The 17,100-nt window shown below is 38.0% G+C and overlaps 1 protein-coding gene across 1 annotated transcript in view; it reads left to right on the top strand.

Moving 5' to 3' along the window:
• Window positions 1–492: 492 nt before the first annotated feature.
• The window catches only part of MKI67 (marker of proliferation Ki-67), a gene marked incomplete at its 5' end in the record, with an annotated part of 17,493 nt that continues 885 nt past the window's right edge, over window positions 493–17,100 (top strand). Inside the window, 11 exons of the mRNA XM_009581505.1 lie at window positions 493–1,895; window positions 2,226–2,464; window positions 3,187–3,610; window positions 5,789–5,953; window positions 6,042–6,176; window positions 10,562–11,241; window positions 11,467–11,718; window positions 12,551–12,626; window positions 13,202–14,161; window positions 14,264–15,552; window positions 15,634–16,297. Of these exons, the coding sequence (XP_009579800.1) occupies window positions 493–1,895; window positions 2,226–2,464; window positions 3,187–3,610; window positions 5,789–5,953; window positions 6,042–6,176; window positions 10,562–11,241; window positions 11,467–11,718; window positions 12,551–12,626; window positions 13,202–14,161; window positions 14,264–15,552; window positions 15,634–16,297 (6,287 nt within the window). The remainder of the gene's footprint in view (window positions 1,896–2,225; window positions 2,465–3,186; window positions 3,611–5,788; window positions 5,954–6,041; window positions 6,177–10,561; window positions 11,242–11,466; window positions 11,719–12,550; window positions 12,627–13,201; window positions 14,162–14,263; window positions 15,553–15,633; window positions 16,298–17,100) is intronic.

Below are 17,100 nucleotides of genomic sequence, written 5' to 3'. Positions count from 1 at the left end.
GATTGAATTGTGATCTAAATGGCTGTTTAATTCTATGCTCATAGATTTGTCTTGTGGCAGCCCTGAAAGATGTATATGAGCCATTGATTCTGAAGAAAAACAAAAGCATGAAATACCAAGTGCCTTATCTGAATATGAGATAAATTCCAGATTACAAGTGAAAATTTATGTAGATACTAATGCTTTTATTATGAGAGAAATTGTTATTGTTAACAGAGCTTTATTTACAGTACTGTATCCTGAACCCTGGTTGACTGTCTTGGGAGAGGAAAGGAAGGAATTTTTATCTGTATTTACGGAACTCATATTTGTAGTTCTGCAATTTTTAAGTAACTCTGCATCTGTATTAGTTTTTGTTTTGCTTTGCTTTCGTTACTTTGTAGATAATGCTGAGTGTGAAGAAAAAAATGCCAATGAAAATAAACAAAGTACAGAGGAAAATATTTCCAAAGCTTTACCCATCAAACTACAAACACCCAAATCTTCACACAGAATACATCAATCTAGTAAAAAGCAAAATGAAACATCTCCCTTTAGTAAACTCTATGAAAAACTGAAACATGAGTTTAAAGTGAAAAAAACTCTGCAAGATGGAAATATATCTCAACAAGCTGCAAAAGAAGATGGTAAGAGTGTTCTGCCAGAACCAAGTGCTCAAATTTCATCATCAAGTTGTGTTTATGATCTGGGAAGCCTGACTAAAGAAAAAGAAACAGGCAGAAGTGAAAAGATTGAAGAATGTAAAATAAAAATAAAGCAAGAAGTAATCAGTTCAGAATTTAACCAGATCTCAGCTGTGGGAAGTGCTACCAAGAAGAGTTTTACCAGAAGTCCTCGAACTCCTGTTTCGAAGGAGATGTCAAGAGATACTGGTAAAAGAAGTCACTTGCAGGATCATAAAGAACTAAGTACAGCAGGCAAATCTAAAGGAACTGAAGTTACAACCAAACCCAGTAAGGAGAATGATGGAAATGCAGCATTTTCACTGAAGCCGTGCTCTATAGAATGCTTGGATTATGAAGATAAAATGAAAATACACAGCTCTGCGATAACAGTAGATAAACTAGCACAAACAACTAACATGACAAATGTTTCTGAAGTAGATAAATATGTTCTGTCTATACCAACGCCCAGAAGGAAGAGTCCTCGGTCTCATTTCATATCGCCTACCAAAGAAACTAGTGGAATGAATCCTGTAAATACTGATACTCCAACAACTCGACGACGTGTGTCATTGAAACGTAAGTCTTTTTCAGAAATTTCAGGTGAAACTCAAAGGGAAGATTCAGTGTGCAGAAATGACAGCCTCGAACAACTGCCTTTGGCAGAAAATAAATGCTTAAAACAAAGGCAAAATAGTAAACAACATACACCAGGAAAACCTGTAAAAGAAGTGCTGAAAGAACTTTGTGATCAGGCAAACTTTGGTAACTCAAAAGAGGGACATTCTGAAACTCCTGCCTCTTTTTCTAATTCCAAGAGCCCTAGAAGAAATAACAGGCAAAGTAAAGAATTATCAAACAAAAGTGTCCATTCAGAGACACTGGCTTCAGAAGAGTTAATAGCAGAACTGGCATCTCCTGCTGGTCAGAAATCTGACTCTGGAAGAAAAAGGGGTAGGCCAAGGACCTCTGGACTGCTAACTGAAAAAGCATTGGATTCAAATGCCGTTCAAGAACATCACGGTAAGACTACAGACAGAAAAGACAGTGGAACTAAAGAAGAACAGGCTGTGAAGGGGTATCATCAGATGCAAGATTCGGAAGATGCCAGTGTTATAAGACCTCGTAGATTGTCATCAAAGAGAAGGTCTTCTGGAAGTGCTACTGTACTGAAACACAATGACGCTGTCTCAGAAATGAACATTTCTGGCCTGTTGGCTGGAGAAGAATCAGGTAAATATGTTTAATCCCCTGCCTCATTGTTTTTGTATTTGAGACATTCTTGTAGCATTTTTATGAGAATTTTTCCATTTACATAAAACATAGAACTCACTGCTGACATATTAGTTCTAAAATATTTATCATGTAGTTATATTTGACCATAAAAATTTACAATAATATGTATAAAAGTTTACTCAATTGAATCCATCTCTCTTTAAGGTAAGTTACCTTCTGATATGTTTCCAACTTTAAAATGCATGAGTAAGCACTGTTTTCTATGCTGGTTAAAATGTTGACTTGGATTCTTAGACATATAGAAGTTTTTTCCATTGTTATTTTTAGGCAAGACAAAAAGGATATCTCAGAAGAGGAAAAGTGGTGATTTGTTACTTCAGCCTTTAGGAAAGAGAAAGAGAGTGTCTTTTGGTGGTCATCTAAGTCCAGAACTTTTTGATAAAAGTTTGCCTCCCAACTCCCCCCTTAAAAGAGGTGCGATTCCTGCGAGACTGAGCTTACCGTTTGGAAACTCGCCACGTGCAGTTCTGAAAAAGGCTCAGGGATTGAAACACTTTGCAGTCCAGGTAAACATTAAGAGTAATCAAGTTGCTAAGATAATTAATAAATTCTAAGACTTCTAAAGATTAATTAAAAATTCCTAGTAAACCTTGTTAGATGTATGTTGGGAAGTGGAAATTTGAATTGCAAATTAAAATGGTATTTGAAATCAGCAAATTTTAATCAGCATTTTTTTAACGTCTCCATTGTAGGAAAGGGCTCGGCTTACCCTTTACATCTACCTGTCTATACAGGAGGTGTGTTTTCATTCACCTCACACGCTATTGCTCATTCTCATGCATATGCGGGAGTATATTTCTATATGTTTGTGCTCAGCAGCAGTGTCTACAAGCTCCAGTTTACCATAAATACCAGAAAAGAGAACAGTAGTTTGTTGGCAGACTGTGCAAGCTACTGCCACGTGGTTTGGCTAGAAGTTTGAAAACATTTGCTGTTGACCTAAACTAGTTAAAATGTGTGTTGTGTACTTGATGTGAACAAAACTTTTGAATAAAGTAGAATAATAAGTTCAGTTAATTTATTCAGTTTAATTTGTGTATGTCTTTTGAGACTGTTTCAAATTTAGAACTTCTTACAAGTTTGTTTTCAGAGAATAACATTTAAGGCTTTTTCAAATGATCTGATGATATTTTATATTATTGTATTTACTCATCAGGGATGTAGATGAGCATTTGTAGTTCAGCTATGTGCAGTAACATTTTATCTTTATGTATTTTTTTTCTACCAGGAACTTTCTGAACATTTGCAGAAAGAAAAAATGTCACCAAAAAATTTGCCAACCCAGAAGTCCCCAGCTGCCTCATCCCCTACCTCTGGGAAGGCAACACCTAAATTTACTTTAGGCTCTCCAGCATCTTACACAAAAGGACGTTTCTCTGTTTCTCACGTCACGGCACCATTACCACTTGCAGAAGAGAAGGATGCTGTGGCAGAAGACATGAATTCAAAGGAGAAAAATGGTGCACAAGTGAAAACACCTAAATCTTCTCACATTAACCAAGATGGTAAAACATTTTTAATGGCTACACCTGACAAATTAACAAGAAGTGCACAACTTGCTTTGAAGGTCACTCCCATGAAGAGGAGAAGTGGGGCTGTAGCAGTTATCAATGCAAAAAGAAGAAGTGGTGCCTCTAGTGCCAATTTACTAGGTTGGTTTCAGCAGTTAATTTTTAATATTAATTTTAATGCTTTAAAATACAGGAACAAAACTGAAGTTGGCCTATTATTTCATTATGCAGAGGCCTCCAAGTGATTGGCATATCTTCTGAAGGTTGTTGGACTTGTTGGAATCAACTGGGAATTGCAAAGTGTTACATTCTCTCGTATTCATAAAGCAAATTATTAAAGCATATATAAAACCGTATTTAGAACATAAATGTTAATATTCAGAAACTGAAAAATGGATTAAGGTTCTCTGCAAGGTTAGTTGCAATAGTGATCCTTCAAGTTCAAGCAGTATTGGACTAAATCAAACTGTATCAATTACATCAATTTTGATTTGAAAACATGCACTTTATAGCAATCTAGCTTCAGTTTGTTTTCTTTGTGCCTTGTTTTTTATACACAATTCGCAACCTTTGTCCGTGGACTGGACTGCCCTTAACTATTGACAGTTAAGATATAATTAAATTAAGATATAATTAAAAAATAAGATAATAACTGGGTGTTAATTTGAATATTTTGAAGTTGAACATTTGAATTTGAATGTTGAACACTGGTTTGAAATAGTTTTGACAGCATTGGAAACATGATAGGGGAGCTCTGGTTCTTGAAATTTTTATCTTTGAAGAAACTTTCAGATAAGGTCTCTGTCATCTGTTTTCATAAATTAAATCATTTTGACTCTTTCAAAGTCAAATTTAAAGCTTCCCACCAACCATTCACCCAGGAATTTTTATTACTCTTTACTATCCCAATTTTTTGTAGTGTCATTTTAAAATTTTGAACAACATACTACATACAGTGTCCCAATGATGGTCTCATCATTATTATTATTATTATTATTGTTATTACATGATGAGATAAAATCACAGGCCTTCACAATACTTGCTGGTTAATACAGCTGAAAGTGGTATTAGTCTTTTTGCGAAATAAGTGGGGGTTTTTTTCAGTAACTTTGGTTGTTCTGTTCATTTTAATAACACCAGAGTACTTCACAAATATTAATGACATACCATTTTTCACCACCTTTCTGTAATGTGTAACTGGTTTTTAATATCAGTGCATCAGTTTCTTCTGTAATATTAAAATTTTTGGATATCTACTTTGTATCCAAAATAAAACTCTCTGTGTTTCCAGTGCTTTTTCAGATAATTTCCTGCATGCTTGGCATTTTTCTACATATCCTGAACACCCTAGCAATGACAGCTTTTGAAGTTCTTCTTATTTACAGACTTTCCCCAGCTTGTGCAGCAATGCTGACGAGAATAATAATATCCTCTTCTTCAGGACAGCATTCCCCTTTTTATCTGTACTTAAAAAAAATAATCGTTTCTTTTATATGATCCCTGTCTTCTCATAGCCTACTTCTGAAGTAAACAAGGCAGATGTCCTACCAACTTACAGCTTCATGTATTACACAGCTGTAACTAATTCCCTGATACGTCTGCTGTGTACAGAATGATGTTGTGATAAAGGTAACTTTGCTTTGGGAATTTTCAGAGTATGTTATGAGGAGAAGGTGATATAAGAAAAATTATGGAAAGTCTGTGTAGATCTAAATGCTGTAAGCAGTATAAATAAATAATTTCCTGATTACGAAATTCCTTGGAAAGGAACTTGTTAAACTTCAGCTGAAATTGGATCTTCCAATTGAAAGTGTTTCACAGAGCACTTTAGTATAGGTGTTGTCAGATGGTACAACAACCACTTTCCTATGCCTGACTGCAGTAAATCCATTGGAATCGTAAAGAAATAACTGTGAACTGCCATTTATACAGCTGAGAATTAAAGTGGTTATTTCTCTTTTGCTTTCTAGTTGCAAAATCTTGGGCAGAAGTAGTAAAATTAGGTGTTGCAAGACCACAGTCAAAGACTGTTAAAAAAAATTTCCAAAAAGGAAGATCCCTGAAGAAGATAACCCAATCACCAAAGGTATTCTTTTTCTTTTTTCATGTTTCTTTTTTTTTGTTTGTTTTTGCATAACCACAAAACAGCTAGTAGGTATTTTGCTACAGAACCTGGAAGCTTATGAGCTTTTAGTATGATGTTAAATGGGTGTTGATGTCTTTGTCACAGCATATAAGAAATGTAGGTTTTATATAAAATGAATCTTTGTTTACTAACTTCTTTTGCCCCTTCCCTTCTTTCCCCTCTGCAGACTCCAGAAAGAAAAATAAAAGGTCATTTTAGTACAGGTCATGCAGAGTCACCTGCTACAATAGTTGTGGGTAGAGCTTATTCCACCACAGTCAGAACGGCTGGACAGGTCCCTAAAGTGGTAAAAAATCCTATCTTGAAGCTAAACATGAACATGGACGAAAGCTTCACAGGTAAGTTTTTAAAGTCTATTGCTCACTCTGCCAACAGTGTAGTTCTTTTGTCAAAGCATACGCTCACTTCTCTGAATGTTATTTATAGGAATGACTGAAATGTTTCAAACTCCAGAAAATAAGAGTGGAAAAACATTACCTTTGGCCACTGTTCAGAAGACTGATTTTACACCAACGTGTACTGCAGTGGAAATTTCTGAGTTGCACACTCCTGAAGAATCTGGTATGTTTGTTACTTGAAAAGAAAGGAAATGTTTAGGTATACTTAGTGGTAGTGGCATGTCTGCTACTTGAGACAGTGAGTAGTCTCTGCATAGGCAGACTTGATGCATTGAGATGAAGCATCTGGCAATCCATAAAAGGAACCATTGATTTTTATCATGTATTAGAAGACATTTTTGTAGTTCTAGTTAATTTTTGAGTAGGTGTTATTTTCTTACTCGTTCTATTTGGTATGAAACTTCAAAAGTATTGTTTCAGGAAAATCTTGTGCTGAAGCATGGCACTTCCTTAATCAGTTGTCTCTGGATACATCTAAATCCAGTGACAAAGTTTCATGGTAGGGAGAGGTTACTGTGTAATCTTGCAGAAAAAGTCTGTTTAGAACTTTTTTTAAAGGTGTCAGGTTAGAAAGATTTGTATTAAGATGGTACTTTGTTGTGCATCTTTTGCTAATAACCTTGCATACCAGTCGTTGTGTCCCTGTATAACTCAGAATTCTTGAAATTAAAATTCCGTTTTCTTGAGAATTTAGCAAAACTGAGCATCTACTGAAACACCAAGAAAAATCAAGAATAAATCCTCCAATATTTAAAATTAATAATAGTTGAAATGTATTTTGGTTTATTTCAGATATTGTGGAAGATAGGCTTAGGTATAATAAACCTTGTTATAACTTCAGAAGGGAGACCAGTAAAAAGTGTCTTCTTTTCAAAGAACTAGTAGAGTGATCTTCATCTGCTTGAAGATGTCTGTTATCAGCTGTAATTTATCCTGTTATTTAGTGCTTTCCTTAAAACGATGAGCAAGCCCTTAATCTTAGATGCTATACACATCGATCCTTTTGTATGTCAGGAATCCTTTAGTTTCATGATTTAGGGAATATGGATGGAAAAAAATAGTTTATTTCTTAATCCTGCTGGACCAGGAATTTGGAAGGACTCGGAACATCTTATGATTAGGACTTGACAGGATAGGAACTACAAAGGCAAGTTATTGCTAGATCCTATAAGCGTTGATTGAAAAGTGACGCCAGTAGACATGTGTACTTTATTTCTAGTTTGGAGATGAGGCTTATGCTTTTAAAATGAACAGATAAGATTGAGATTTTACTTGTAGTTAAGGGTAAGGGACTCCTAGAATTATCCTGTTCCTCCAGCCTGCAGTAGCCTTGTTACTGGCCTACAGGTAGAGACTCATTAACTGCAATTCTCTGAGCCTGGTCATCCAACCGGTTCTTTATTCAACCAGTTGCTCATTCATCTAGCATGTGATGTTCTTGTTTGGATACCAAAATATTGTGGGAGACAGTGTTAAAAACCTTGTTAAAGTTGCATTAAATAATAGCCACTGCTCTCTTTTCATTCACAAATCTGTTCTTTTTATCGTAGAAGGTAATTGGATTGGTCAGGTACGATTTTCCTCAGATAAATTGATGCTGACTGTTCCCAATCACCCTGTTCTTCCTGTGCCCAGAAACGTGTTTCAGAGGACCTGCTCCACTGTTTTTCCAGGGACCAAAGCGAGGCTATCTTTTCAATATTCAAGGCCTGGTTTTGAGTATATTATTCTGGAAATAGCGTTTCAGGCATTATAAATTTGTTCTAAATTGCGTTTCAGGAAGAAAATACAACTTCCTCTAAATTGTTCTGTGAGTTGTTATGACCAGACTTTTTTTCCATAACCTCTCCTTTGCTTCAATTCTTTTTTACTAGAGGGAGGAATGATGGCTGTTTCTATTGAGCAACAGCATGGTTACACTTGTTCTAATGCTTGTGCTTACTGTGCTAGGAAATAGTGAAGGAAAATAAATAGTTGGCACTAAGCAGCCAGAGAAATTCACTTCACTTTTTTTTCCCAAGCTTTCCTCTTGATTATCCTTTTCTGCTATGCATAATGAGCAGGATGCAAAAGAATCCAAGAACTCCAAAAGTCATTGCCTCTGTGTGGTGGTTTAACCTGGCAGGCAGCCAAATACCACGCAGCAGCTCACTCACTCCCCCCCACAGTGGGGCAGGGAGAGAATCGGAAGGGTAAGAGTGAGAAAAACTCGTGAGTTGAGATAAAGACAGTTTAATAAAACAGAAAAGGGAGAATAATAATGATAATGATAAAATATACAAAATAAGTGATGCACAATGCAATTGCTCACCACCCGCGCTGACCGATAACCAGGTAGCGATCGGTACTTCCTGGATCACGCCTCCCATTCATATACTGAGCATGACGTCACATGGTATGGAATACCCCATTAGCCAGCTGAGCTGGCTGTCCTGATTATGTTCCCTCCCATCTTGTGTACCTAGCTCAGTCAGTAGGCATGGGAGCTGTCCTTGGACTAGGAGGGCACTTAGCAACAACTGAAAACATCAGTGTGTTATCAACATTCTCCTCATCCTAAATCCAAAACACAGCACTAGCAAGAAATTTTAACCCTATCCCAGCTGAAACCAGGACACTCTGCGGTGACCACTTTTGTGAAAAGTGTCTTTCCACAGGACACTTGTGGTACAAGCCACATAACAAACTGAGTAGCTGGCTGATGTTGTTGCGGGACCTCTCTCCGTTATTTTTCAATGGTCTTGGGAGTCTGGAGAGGTCGCAGTCAACTGGAAGCTGGCAAATGTCATCCCAATTTTCAAGATGGGTAAGAAAGAAGACCCTGGTAATTACAGGCCTGTGTTACACTTCAGTGCCTGGTAAAATTATGGAGAAGGTTATTCTGGGAATTATTGAAAAACACTTGAGAGAGAATGCAGTCATTGGTCATAGCCAGCATGGTTCATGAGGGGAAAGTCCTGCTTAACCAACTTCATTTCCTTTTATGACAAGGTCACCCAACTAGTTGACTAAGAGAAGCCAGCAGATGTGGTGGTTTTGGATTCTAGCAAAGCTTTTGATATTGTCTCTCACAGTATCCTTCTGGATAAAATGTTCAGCACACAGCTGGACAAGTCCATAATACATTCGGTGAGCAATTGGCTGGTGGGTCGGGCTCAAAGAGTTATAGTAAATGGGGTTACACCAGGCTGGTGGCCAGTCACCAGTGGTGTCCACGGGGACTCAATTTTAGGGCTAGTGCTCTTTAATGTTTTTATAAATGATCTGGATGCAGGAATTGTACATTAAGTAAGTTTGCTGATGATACTAAACTAGGAGGAGCTGTGGACTCCCTTGAGGGTAGAGAGGCTTTACAGAGAGATCTGGATAGAAGAGAGAGCTGGGCAACCACCAAACATATGAAATTTAAATAGAGCAAGTGCTGGATTCTCCACCTGGGACAGGGTAATCCTGATTATATGTACAAATTGGGGGACGAGAGGCTGGAGAGCAGCCCCGTGGAAAGAGATCTGGGGGTTTGGGTTGATGGCAAATTGAATGTGAGGCAACAGTGTGCCCTGGCAGCCAAAAGGGCCAACATGTCCTGGGGTACAACAAGCACAGTATTGCTAGCTGATCGAGGGAGGTGATTGTCCCACTCTGCACTGCACTGGTGTGACCCCACCTCGAGTACTGTGTGTGGTTTTGGGTGCCTCAATGTAAGAAGGACATCAAACCATTAGCATGTGTCCAGAGAAGGGCTACCAAGATGGTGAAAGGGCTCAAGGGCAAGACTTATGAGGAGAGGCTGAGGTCACTTGGTTTGTTCAGCTTGGAGAAGAGAAGGCTGAGGCGGGGACAGCAGAGGGGGTGGTGCTGATCGCCTCTCTCTGGTGACCAGCGATAGGACACGAGGAAATGCAATGAAGCTACGTCAGGGGAAGTTCAGACTGGACATTAGGAAAAGGTTCTTCATTGAGAGGGTGGTTGGTCCCTGGAACAGGATCCCCAGGGAAGTGGTTGAGGCACCAAGCCTGTCAGAGTTCAAGGAGCGTCTGGATGACGCTCTTAGTCATATGGTTTAGTTTTAGGTAGTCCTGCAAGGAGCAGGGTGTTGGACTTGATGATCCTTATGGGTCCCTTCCAACTTGAGATATTCTATGATTCCATGATATAAATTTTATAAAAATATCTTGTCATTTTTTTCTTCCTTGGTGTCGGAAAGGTCAAATGTATGTTCTTTAATGTGAAAATTTCTCGCTTATGTCTGGTATTTGCAATAAAAAACTTACACCACTAGAAATTTTAGGGAAAACAGAAAACATTAATTTTTATATCAGATTAAATAAGGAAAAAAATCAATTTTTTTTAATAGTCAGTTTTTTAAATGTATGCTGTGCCTTGTAGAAGCTAATTACCAAATCAGTTGTTGATGCACATTTTTGGATTTTGGTTTGTAGAAGGCTCCAGCTGTTTGAATCCATTTTACTTAGTTATACAGCAATTAGGATGCTTGGACTTTCTGCTTAATTCTTTTTCCAAATTACATAGATCTACTCCTTATTTCAGGAGAGATGATGGTGTCACCGTTAAATAGTTCAGATGCTTCAGAACAGAAACAAGATAGTCCGGGAATTTGTCACTTTCTGAGAGAGAAGGAGTCTCTAAAGTCTATGTTTGATGCAATATCCCCAAAAACTCCTGAAAAAAGAAAAGCTACGCTGGAAGAAAATATTAGTGTGGATGGTTTGTCAATAATTCCAGAAAAACAAGCATCTCGGGTGAAATCAGGAAGTAAAAGGAGGACTCCAAAGCAGAAGTTGGAGCCTGTTGAGGTCATGTCAGGCATCAAGCAGCTTTTAAGGACCCCAGAGCAAAGGTCAGAACCGGTAGAGGCCTTGTCAGGCATCAAGCAGCTCATGAAGACCCCGAAGCAAAACTCGGAGCCTGTAGAGGCTTTGTCGGGCATCAAGCAGCTCATGAAGACCCCAAAGCAGAAGCCGGAGCCTGCAGAGGCCTTGTCAGGCATCAAGCAGCTCCTGAGCACACCAGAGGAAAAGTCGGAGCCAGTCGAGGTCCTATCAGGCATCAAGCGGCTCATGAGAACCCCACAGCGGAAGCCAGAGCCAGTCGAGGTCCTATCAGGCATCAAGCGGCTCATGAGAACTCCACAGCGGAAGCCAGAGCCAGCTGAGATCCTATCAGGCATCAAGCGGCTCATGAGAACCCCACAGCGGAAGCCAGAGCCAGTCGAGGTCCTATCAGGCATCAAGCAGCTTTTGAGGACTCCGCAGCAGAAGCCAGAACCAGTCGAGGTCTTGTCAGGCATCAAGCAGCTCTTGAGGACCCCGCAGCAGGAGTTGGAACCTATTACAGATGAAATTGCCTTTAAAAGATTGCTGAAGACTCCAGTGCAAAAAAGGGAAGCAGTAAAAGATGTGGCAGGTATTACTTTAATCGAGAAAACTCCAAAGCTGAAATACCAACCAGTAGAAGACATGATTGGGGTCAGCCGTATTTTCAAGACACCAAAGGAAAAAGTTGAACCCATAGAAGATATGTTTGGTATTAGTAGACTCGTGAAGACTCCGAGAGAGAAGTATCAACCAGTTGATGATTTTGTGGGTCTGCAAAGGCTTATGGCAGAACCCAGGCAGAAATGTTCTGCTTTTGAAGTGGACTATGTTGGAGTTACAGAAATGTTTGATATACCAGAGGAAATTAAGGTAAAATACTTTCTTTAGCTTTTGGAAGAATGTATGTAGACTTTGAAGCCTGTGGTTGAAATGAATGCTTAGACCTCCTAGTATGACGTCTTGTATGTTACAGCACTTCAAACATGTCATGCCTGTAACCTCTGGAGGAAGAGATATCTTCTAGAAAAGCACCTCACGTTGATTTGAAAAGTGTAAAGATGGCAATCTTTTTTCCTTGGTAGCTTTGTCCAGGTGAATGCCCCACTGCTAGAAGGCATAGCTTATTACAAATTTGAATCTGAGCACTTTTTTTTTTCCTTTGAAAAACCCTGAAGTAGTTACTGAGTGAGGTTGCTTTGGGTTACCATTCTGACCTTATAATTCACAGCTTCATCACTCTTGTCATTCGTGAATTTTATTAGTATTGATTTTTATGTTAATTCCTAGATCCATAAGTAAAATGTTGAGTATCACTGGGCTTAGTGCTTATCAGTGTAGAACTACAATAAAACACTACAAAATACTCAAAAGATTCGGCTTCAACACCCCAAATTCCTCTTGAGCACTCATTTAGACACTTTTCAGCCCATTTAATTAATACTTTTTTTAACTCTATGCAGTGTTATCTTTCACTTTAAAAACTGCTACGTTAGCTTGGATGGCAAGTATTAAGTTTGATATATTTGTGTGGTAATATCAAATACATGGATGCAATTACAAAACTAAGTTGATTTCATTTTTAGAGAAAAGTATTTGACAAGACTTTTTTCAACTGTTACTGTACATTAGTTTTGTATTGGTTGGCTCCATTATTTCTTGTCTTGTCAGACATGCATTTATTGATTACTGTTTATTCCCTCAGGTCAGATCAGTAAATGTAATGGATTCTAAGCAAGAACATACTGCATCTCCTTGTATTAATTCCAGTCATATATATGGTAAGTACAAATACTTTTGCCTTAACTAGAGGAATAATTAATATACAAGGTAATATATGTTATTATGAAGTTTTAACATATGCTTTAAAAATTCAAAAATACGCAGTGCGAAGCATGCATAGCTCATGGAATTTATGCAATCACCCCTGATGAACACCAGGTGCTAGAATTCTATTGGTGTAGAAGTAACAGTGTAGTAGTTTGTTGGTGTGGTGATGTTGGCATCTCCAAACATACCAGTGTATAAAACCTGATGTTAAGGTCTCCACTTAAAATTTATCTTTCTTTGCAAAGACTTTCAAGAACATAACTTAAACCTATGAATGCTACCTACCAAATAAACCAAACATCTTTGGTCAGAAGCCTGGCCTTTAATCTAGGAGTTGGTTAAAATCATTATTTATTTATTTATTCATAAATTAAGAATATTAAGTGTGATTTGTTTGAGCAAGATGACTCTGTTAGGAAAATCAAAACTCACAGATACTTTGATCAGGCATAGTAATGTATAACTTTTGTTTGTGTTCTTTTCTATGTAAAAACTTTGAATGGGGGGCAAAAAAACCCTGTTTTAGAAGACAAAGGAAATATTTCACAAGGTGAAGATTTTCAACAGAAGGAATCAACTGGTGAAGACCAGTCTACCCACAGACCAACAAGGGGTAGATCACGGAAGACAGTACATCCTGCTTCAGCAAAGCATCATGAAAAGGATTTAACTTTAAAAGAATTGCAAGGTCTGGAAAAAAAGAGCACCCAAGAAGAGATGGGAGAGATCAGTACTTCAACTTCGGTAGCTAAAAATGAAGGAAGAGGAAGGAAAATAAACCGTTGCATACAAGAAGAAATTGTTTCAAAGCACCCTGATCAGGAAAAAGTTGAAACTGTTTCATCTGTGGAGCCACATGGAGCTACTCAAAGACCAGGAAGAGGTAAAAGGAAAGAACCAAAGGAGTTAAAACATCCAAGTGAGAATCTTGAGTCTTGTGGCAAAGATTCTTCAGTGCTACGAAAAGAACTTGCAAATATGAAACAGACTTTGCAGGAGTATGGCATCAATGACATATTAGAAACTGAAGATGATCCAACCATAAAGAGAGTAAATGTATCTAGTAGCATTCAAAATGAAAATTGTCAAATGGAAACAGGTTTAAAAAAACCTGAAAACAAATCTAATGAAGGTGGTGTAGAAGACAGTGAAGAAATGCTTCTGTCACCTGGGAAGAGGTCTAGAGGAGTAAAAAAAGTAGAAAACACAGAACCACTGATTCCACCTAAAAGAGGAAGAAGAGCTAGAAATGACCAAGTTAAACAAACTTCTTCAGAGGACCTTCATGGGACAACAAGGAAGCTTCGCAAAGACCCATCAGCAAAGATGATACAAAGAAATGAAGGGGCTTTTGACAAAGATACTGAGACTGCCACAGCAGAAGAATCTGAAAAAGAAACTAAACTTGAAATAAAGATAACAGAGAAAAGTGTTAAGTCTTTAAGAAGTGCTAGAAAACACTTTACTGAAGTAAAAGCAGACATTTGTGGGATGGCACTTGAAAATATACAAAACATTCAGAAAACCGAGGAAACTTCAGCTGAAACTGATACTGAAACACAATCACACATCAAAAATGAGATTAAAGTATCTCAGGGAGATGAAACAGAAAATGCTCAGGAAAATGCAACAGAGACATCTCAAAGATTAAAGGCAGAGTCACCTTCTGGAGAGACAAACAAAATGCTGGTTACTGCTCTGAACTTGGAAGCAAACAGAAGTGCAGTACAAGAAACAAACAGAACTAGAAACAGGAGAGGCAAAAATGATTCTCTGGAGAAAAAGACTGATGAGTTTGCCGAAGATATAAACAACCTAGAACTAACTACTCCCAAGTTTAAGTCAGAAACAGGAATAGACAAATCTTCTCTCAAAGATTCTTTGAGCTGTGTTTGTGTCAAGAATACATGCCAAGTCACGAAGGACCAGAACAACCCACCTGGCACATCAATACCTGCTGCAAACAGTGGCAGTCTTGCTCATAGCCGTCAAAAGCGGACAAGAAATGAACAGGGAACACTTAAACCAAAGCAAACTGAAATCCTGCGAGAGAGTCAAGCACGAAACAACGGAACTGCATGTAGAAGAGGTAGAGGTAGAAAAGTTAATTTTGAACTTGAAGCCAGTTCCAAAGCGGTTGGAGGAGAAAGGAGTTTACCTGAGGATGACAAAGGAATGACTTACAAAGGTGGTCAACATGAGACTTCAGAAAATCCTTCTTCACAAGTAAGGAGGAGCAGAAGAAAGCAAGTTGATTCCATGCCACAAATAGCTTGTTCTACCTTTATGGAAAAACAAATATTAATTGCAGATCATAGTAAAGATGAGGCTTTTGTAAAGGAGCAAGTTTCAGCTGTGGAAGCTACTCCCTCTTCAACAGAAGACAATCCACTGAGACGAGGGAAAAGACGAGAGGTTGCTGCAGCATCACAAACATCTAGATCTCTTTCTATCAGAAAAAGATGTGGGTTGCTAGAAGGTGATGATAAAAAGATGACTGAGAGAGAAGATCAAAATCCAGCTTTGGGAAATAAAACTTTGCAGGCAAAAGCAACTGTCTCGGCAAGGGACAGAAGGAAAAAGATTGATCTAGCAGCAGAGGCAAAAAGTTCATCTTCTCTCCAGAGAAAATGTGGCTTGTCAGAAACTGATGATAAAGAGGAGAGTACTAATGAAGAACAAAATATGCCTTTGGAAGCAGAGTCCTGTGCAAAAGAGAAGCCATTAGGAAGGGGCAGAAGGAAAGAAACTGCTCTGGTATCACACACAACTAATTACATTTCTCTGAGAGGAAAACGAGGTTTGCCAGCAGATAATGGTAGAGAAGAAGCTCCTAAAGAAGATCAAAATGTTCCATTAGAAACTTTTGATTCATCTGTAAAAGAAAATCAACTGAGAAAAGGCAGAAGGAAAGAAATTGCCCTCTTGTTAGAAGCCACAAGTTCTACTTCTATTCAGGGAAAACAGGTCTTATCAAGAGAAAGTGGTAGAAAGAATAATTATGGGGAAGCAAAAAAGCTGATTTTGGAAAATTCTACTTCCCAAGAAAAAACGGATCTTTCAAAAGGGAACTCAAGGCAAAAAATCACTTCACTGGCTGCTAGTTCCACCTCACTTCGAGGTTTGCCAGAAGATGGTAAGAATGAAACTCCTGAAGAACAACTGAGTATACTTTTGGAAGCAGCTCCATCTGCAAAAGAAAATTCATCAAGAGTGGGCAGAAAGAAAACAATTTCTTCCAAATCTGAAGAGACTAGTTCTACTTTTCTCAGGGAAAAACATGGCTTGCCCAAAGATAGAGGTCAAAAGAGGATTCTTAAAGAAGGTGAAGGTGTGTCCCTAGAAAATAATTCATCCCAGGAAAAAACAAGGCAATTGAGGAATAAAAGGAAAAAGGTAGAATTCACATCAGAGGCAGCTACTTCTATTCGTAAAAACGGCGACTTGCCAGAAAATGGTAACACTTTGGAAACTCAAAATGTGTGTTTGACATCCACTGGGTCTGAAAAAAAAAATCGGTCTGGAAAAGAGGTTAACCCTGTACAACAGGCAACTTCCACTTCTCGCAGAAGAAAATGTCAGTTGCCAGCAGATGACTTAGCATCCAAAAAATTAAAATCAGGTGAGGCAAGAATTTGCTTTCTATTTTCTAAATATAGCTAAACTATTTATAGATGTAACAATAATGTGTACAAAATTCTAGTATTACTGTGGGCTGCCATGCTTTAATATAGATAGAGAGTAGGTCTTCAATATAGCAAGAAGACTTAAGTAAATGGGGTCTATGTTGTCTTATATAAACAAGTTGTTTTTCCTAAGTAGAAGGGATTGGTTTTATGGGATATGAAATGTATTCTTCCTCTGTTGGGGTATTCAAATGTCTTTGTGCCCTTCTATAATACATTCTCTCTCAATCCATAGCAATAAATTGTGGTTCAGAGTAAAGCAACTACCTTAGGTGCAGAAGAAGGCGGTAATGATAGAACATGATAATCATGTGTTTGTAGCACCCATTGTTTATCTTGTTTTCTCCTAAATATCATCTAAGCTCCTGCTTTTGTATCTCTAGGTTTTGGAGTGCCTTCACTAGTCATCAACTGTTTTTTGAAGTTGATGCTAGAAGGGCTTGAAGCTGTATTTGAGCTAAAAAGACAGCAAAAGTTCCATGCATCTCCCATTTCCTCCTTCACTGTTCTGCTTTCCCCAAGCCAATAGAACTCTTGCTGCAGACATCTAAAATATTCCCTGGAATTTTCAGCTTGATGTGACGTAACTTAAAAACTACCATGATGCAATTAGAAAATATTATCAAATAAATGTATGCAAATGGAAATAACAATGAATCTTTAGAGCTACATGTTGAAGAATTTCCTGTCAAAATATGTTAAAAACCTTATCGTGATTTGACCGTGCCCTTTGTTTCAT

This window comes from Fulmarus glacialis, unplaced genomic scaffold (genome assembly GCF_000690835.1).
Source record: "Fulmarus glacialis isolate BGI_N327 unplaced genomic scaffold, ASM69083v1 scaffold9907, whole genome shotgun sequence".
Lineage (NCBI taxonomy): Eukaryota > Metazoa > Chordata > Aves > Procellariiformes > Procellariidae > Fulmarus > Fulmarus glacialis.
The sequence above is the reverse complement of the archived record's forward strand: the minus strand, read 5'-3'. Positions and strand labels throughout refer to the sequence as shown.